This window comes from Anomalospiza imberbis, chromosome 6 (assembly GCF_031753505.1).
Source record: "Anomalospiza imberbis isolate Cuckoo-Finch-1a 21T00152 chromosome 6, ASM3175350v1, whole genome shotgun sequence".
In the NCBI taxonomy this organism is placed as follows: domain Eukaryota; kingdom Metazoa; phylum Chordata; class Aves; order Passeriformes; family Viduidae; genus Anomalospiza; species Anomalospiza imberbis.
Window position 1 is genome coordinate 2,964,252 of NC_089686.1, and position 5,125 is coordinate 2,969,376.

The 5,125-nt window shown below is 51.0% G+C and overlaps 1 protein-coding gene across 1 annotated transcript; it reads right to left on the reverse strand.

Moving 5' to 3' along the window:
• Window positions 1-1,695: 1,695 nt before the first annotated feature.
• LOC137476500 (inositol 1,4,5-trisphosphate receptor-interacting protein-like 1) lies at window positions 1,696-3,240 on the reverse strand. Its single transcript, XM_068194859.1, has one exon. The coding sequence runs from the start codon at window positions 3,238-3,240 to the stop codon at window positions 1,696-1,698; it is 1,545 nt and encodes a 514-aa protein (XP_068050960.1).
• Between the last annotated feature and the right edge of the window lie 1,885 nt (window positions 3,241-5,125).

Genomic DNA, 5,125 nt, shown 5'->3' on the forward strand with positions numbered 1-5,125 from the left:
CTGGTGGCATTCCTGGCCCCTGCGCTCTGCAAGGGCTTCTCCAGGGGCACCTTCCTGCGGCCTTTGAGTCCCTGCACGGGAGCCAGCAGAGACCGGCACAGGGGCTGCTGGCAAGGGCCTGGAGGGACAGCGCCAGGGCCAGTGGCTTCCCACTGATGGAGGGCGGCCTTAGGCTGGAGATGTGCAAGGATTTCTGGCCTCTGAGGCTGCTGAGGCCCTGGCCCACGCTGCCCACAGACGCTGTGGCTGCCCCATCCCTGGCACTGCTCCAGGCCAGCTTGGATGGGCCTTGGAGCAACCTGGCCTCGTGGAAGGTGTCCCTGCCCTTGGCAGCAGGGCTGGAACAAGACAATTTCTAAGGACCCTTCCAAGCCAAGGCATTCTGGGATTCTGTGATCAGAGGGGCTGGGGGCAGCCGGGCTTCATTTCTGTTTAGACCCATTCCAGCACTCTAAGTGTGCTGGAGTTCAAAGAGTCTGTTCACAAGCCCAGATTCACAGCCTGTGACATTTACCACTGCTATAGGTCTCGCTGAGATCAAGAAAGTCTGCCACGCTCCAGATTCTGCAAAACTGTGTTTTATTGAAACAAAAGGAAAGCAGTTTCCAGCTTGCCACTTGTAAATGCTCTGACTCTAGAGCATGAATATGGGCTGCAACAGATAGCGACCCTAGACACAGCTTTCTGTGTATATAAAAATTATATATGTAATATATTATATGGTATGTAACATATATGATACAGTCATACTAATATATAAAGTATATAGTATGTATATATGATATGCATGTTATATATGTAATAAAAACATCTGTTTTATGAAAAACCTTCCAGACATAAATGCATTAAGATCAATAATATGTGTGATAACGGGTAGTGACACTAAATATGTGCTCTACTGTTACTATTTAAATGTAATTACATATTCAACTCTTTAAAATTACTTTTTATCATGACATAATAATTACATCTTTTCTATCTTTGATATTATTAATATGAATAGATTGCTTTGTTTTATTGTATTTTATTAGTATATATGATAATTTATAAACTTTATAGAAGGTATACACTTCATAAACTTTATAGTGGCTGTATAGTACATCTGTATAAGAAACAAAAATCTAGATTCTTCTCTAAACAAAATTTCAGGTCAGCTCCAACACAGGTGGTCCAATGCTGAGGTGAAGGTGTCCTTTCCGGGGACAAGGAGAGACTCCATCCATTGACTCATCCCGGGCCAGCAGTGCTGATTTTTCCTCTCGCTCTTTTTTGCCCGGTTTGTTGTTTTTCTTTTTCTGTCCCAAACTCCCACTTCTTGCACGCTCTAACTTTTGGTCCTTCTCAAAGGCCAGGAAGAACTGCATGTTGCAGGTGGGATTTGGTGACTTTGGCCCTGCATGTACAGCACGTGTTCTCTCACGTGCTTCACAGGAGTGGGAGAGTTCATAGCAAAGCAGGGCTCAATGCCATTTGGGTGCCTTTTTCAGAAAGTGAAATGATACAAGGAAGTAGAGTAAACGCTCCTGTGGCTGTCCACCTGCTGAGGCTGCAGGAGAAGCTGTGGGACCTTCGCCAGAGCCGTTGCACGAATCCTCTTCTCCTTAAAGCGCCAAATTTGTGCTAGGAGGTGGTTCTCTGCTGCTGGCTGCGAGCAGCAGAAGCACAGCTCTGTGCTCATAGCCATGGCTCCTCACCTTAATTCGGTTGATGTTCACCGAGAACGGTTCTCTTGAACCACTTTTGCAGCACCTGGCACTCATGGATCGCCTGGGTGTAGGCGGTCGGCTGCTGCACCAGGTGATGGAAGAGATTGTATGCGTTACATGCTTGAACGTCTGGAGGTAAACGGATGTCCTGAGGAAACCTCTGGTTACCCACAATGAAGTGGTTGAGGCGTTTTCCTCGCACACATAAGTACAGGCAGTCGCTGATATCCATCAGTCGCTGCAGGAGATGTCTCCTGCGCCACAATGACACAGGTGTGACATTGAGCCGGTGCATGACAAGGGTTTTCATGGTGTAGGTGGAAAAGCTGAAGCCCAGCAGAAGACGGGTGAAGAACTGCAGGCATTTGAGGTGCAAGCTGTCAGGAGGGGCCCGCCTGGCAATGTGCTTGAAGAACTCAACCTCTGCCACAGCGTAAGACTCAGGCCAGGTTGTGCTTGGTGTGTAGGCCTCTCTAGGCTGGCTGCTCACAAAGACGGCTGAGTCACCTCTCCGCACCCCGAACAGCATCTCAATCCTGAGGCTTTCTCTGCCATTTGTCACCTTGAATTGGCAGGAGCGTGTGGAGGGCAGCAGTATTAAATGCCAGTCGTGTGACTGGGGCAAAGCTGGCCAGATTGCTTTCACCAGTTGCCGGAACCAGCAGGCAGTTTTCTGCACGTCCAGGTAGGAGCCGGTGCACAGGGTGTCTAGGAGGCTGGGATCCTGGTTCCTCCTCAGCTCCTCCTGGGGGTGGTGCAGGAAGCACAGCATGTTCTCGCCCTGCTGCTGCCCCGTACAGGTGCACTCCAGCTGCACGCGGACACGGAAGTTCCTCTCGTGCCTCTGCCCTGCACTGTCCAGCTCCAGGTGGAAGCTGTGGCCTCGGGGAGGAGTCATGGGGATGAGCACGCGGTACACGACATCCTGCTCACGGGGACTCCAACCTTCAAAGGCACTGCCCACCCCGATGGCTCGTTGCAGGACTGGGTAGAAACTGTTGGACAAGACATGCCCGAAGAAAACTGTATAATTGTCCATGAGGTCTATTGTCCACTTGCAGCCTATCTGCAGGTCCTCTTCAGGCCACCGTATGCGCCCCATTATAACTTGTCCAACATGATCATCAAAATCGTGGTCTACTTGGACAAAAGGCCTGTGGCCTGCCCAAGCCTCATGGACAACTTCATTTCCAACATTGTCTTCTTCATTTGCTGCAACATTGCCAACTTCCTCTTCATTTGCACCATGGTTTTCTTCTTCATTCTCCTCTCTCCTCCGGCAGCTTTTCCACACAATCAACCACAGGAACAAGACATGCAGCAGGAGCACAGCAACAGTTAAGAGCTGCAAGAGCTGCACCTTCTTCTGGGAGAGCTGCTCCACCTCCTGCTCCAGCCGAAGCCTCTCCCATTCCAGGTGCTTTGCACGCATTTCCATGCGCAGATGTGTTTCCTCATCCAAGCCATCACCCACGGGCTGTGGGTACTGGATGAGACTTTTCAAGAGCACAAACAGGAATACTACTGGATCCATGATCTGCAGGAGGAGGGAGAGAAAGCCTTGAGTGGGGCAGGGAGGGAGGGAACTACTGGTTGCTGGAGGGAGGACAGGATCCTCAGGGTTCTGGGCGCAGGAAAGACAGGGCCCCCGACAGCTGGCAGGCAGCAAGCGCTATCCCAATGCCCCTGGAGCTACAGAAGCAGCAGCAGCCCTGTGGCCTGCCCAAGGCTCCCCCATGAGGGGCTGTCCCTGCATGCAGGGGGAGAACCCAGCCCCGGGTGCAGCGTTTCTGCCCCGGCCCTTGTGCCCAGCCCAGCCTCCCCGCCACGTGTGCACTCACCGCTTGCCCAAGCAATGCAGGGCCAGCGTTACCTGCTGGGGCCTTTTATTGCTGCCCCCTCTGTGACATGTCCTCTGTGATGTCACAGGTGTCAGAGTGCATCACAGCCCAGCCAACCCCACCCTTGGTCCCCTGAGCCAACTCCTGGCTCAGGCGCTGTCATGGTTTGACACTGACACGATGCCAGCGCCCCCATGAAAATATACTTTTCTAAATAATTGCTGTGAGATGTGATCAGGAACAGAGCAGAGCAGGCCCATCTTAGTAATAAAGGAAAGAACTTTATTAAACTACTACTACTAGAAAAAACTACAAACACTAAATCCTGGATGAAGACTTTCTAAAACACCCCTCCTCCACCCACCTAATTTCTAAACAAACTTAACAGTGAGACACCACCCAGGATCCTAATTAAGTTGCCACCCTTCAGATATTCAAATACTCAATCTTTCAAGGGAGACAGGAGTCTCTCCTGTGCCACAGACCCCCCCCCAGGAAACACAATTGCCACCCTTGTGTTTCCATGTCACACATGGCGACCGCCCGGAGAAAATCTGCCATGGTGACACTCTCCTTTCCATGTCACAGTGCTCTCACCACCGGGCATGGACAGACTGCTCATAGGGCTCCTTTAAGGATGCTTTGCCATGAACCAAAAGAGACAACAGTTCAGTTTCTCATTTTGGGACTACAGTCCCCCCCATTTTCCCCTGGGGCTGAGGGTCCAAGAACAGAGGTCGTCTTCTCCTCTTCTTCTTCTTCTTTGAAGATAGAGGGCTTCTCCACACCTTCTCTCTACTCCTCTGCTGGTAATCACTGAAACAGGTCTCCTGGCACACCAACGCACCACCCTAAGTGCAGCTTCTGAGACTCTCTATCTCTTCCCTCTGGAGGGGGGGAATGACAAAGACATCTCCGCTTCTTTCCACCCTTCCGTCCACAAGAGCTGGCTCGGTTCCAGTCCTTCTACCCCTCGGCTCACCTCGACCAGGCCACATGGCTTCCCCTCCCCCGCCCAGCCCCATGGCTGGGCAGGGAAGGTCTGCACAGCACCTTGACCGGAACCAAAGAGAGCGAGCTCTTGGGAGTTCTTGCTTTTAACCCCCTGTGTTCTCAGAGGCGTATCCCTATCTTCAGTGGTCACTGCAGGTGCCAATATCCAAACTTGACCACTGATTGGTTTGACCCAACTTCCTGAAGAAAAAAAAAAATCACTTCCATGTCAAACCACGAAAGGCGCTCAGAGTGTCCCTGGTGTACTGCTTAAGGCTGCCCTTGGGTGAAGCTTCTCCAAAGAACTCCCATTGTTCTTTCATTTGGATTTATTTTCATCTGCCCTTCATTGACAGTCTCAAAGATATCCCTGTTGGAAGGCACCCTTGAGGATCACTGAGTCTAAGCTTTGACTCCTCACTGGTTGAGCTACACTTAAACCTCGGAGTCGTCGAGATTGGAAAAGTCCCCGAAGATCACACAGTGCGACTGCAAACTTAACACTGACAACGGCAAAAATCAGCCAGTTCTCCAAATGCTACATCCACATGACTTTGAAACCTTTCTGAGGGTGGTGACTCGGCC

Excerpts from the sequence above, each read along its gene's own strand:
- LOC137476500 (XM_068194859.1), bottom strand. The coding sequence starts at position 3,240 with ATGGATCCAGTAGTATTCCTGTTTGTGCTCTTGAAAAGTCTCATCCAG.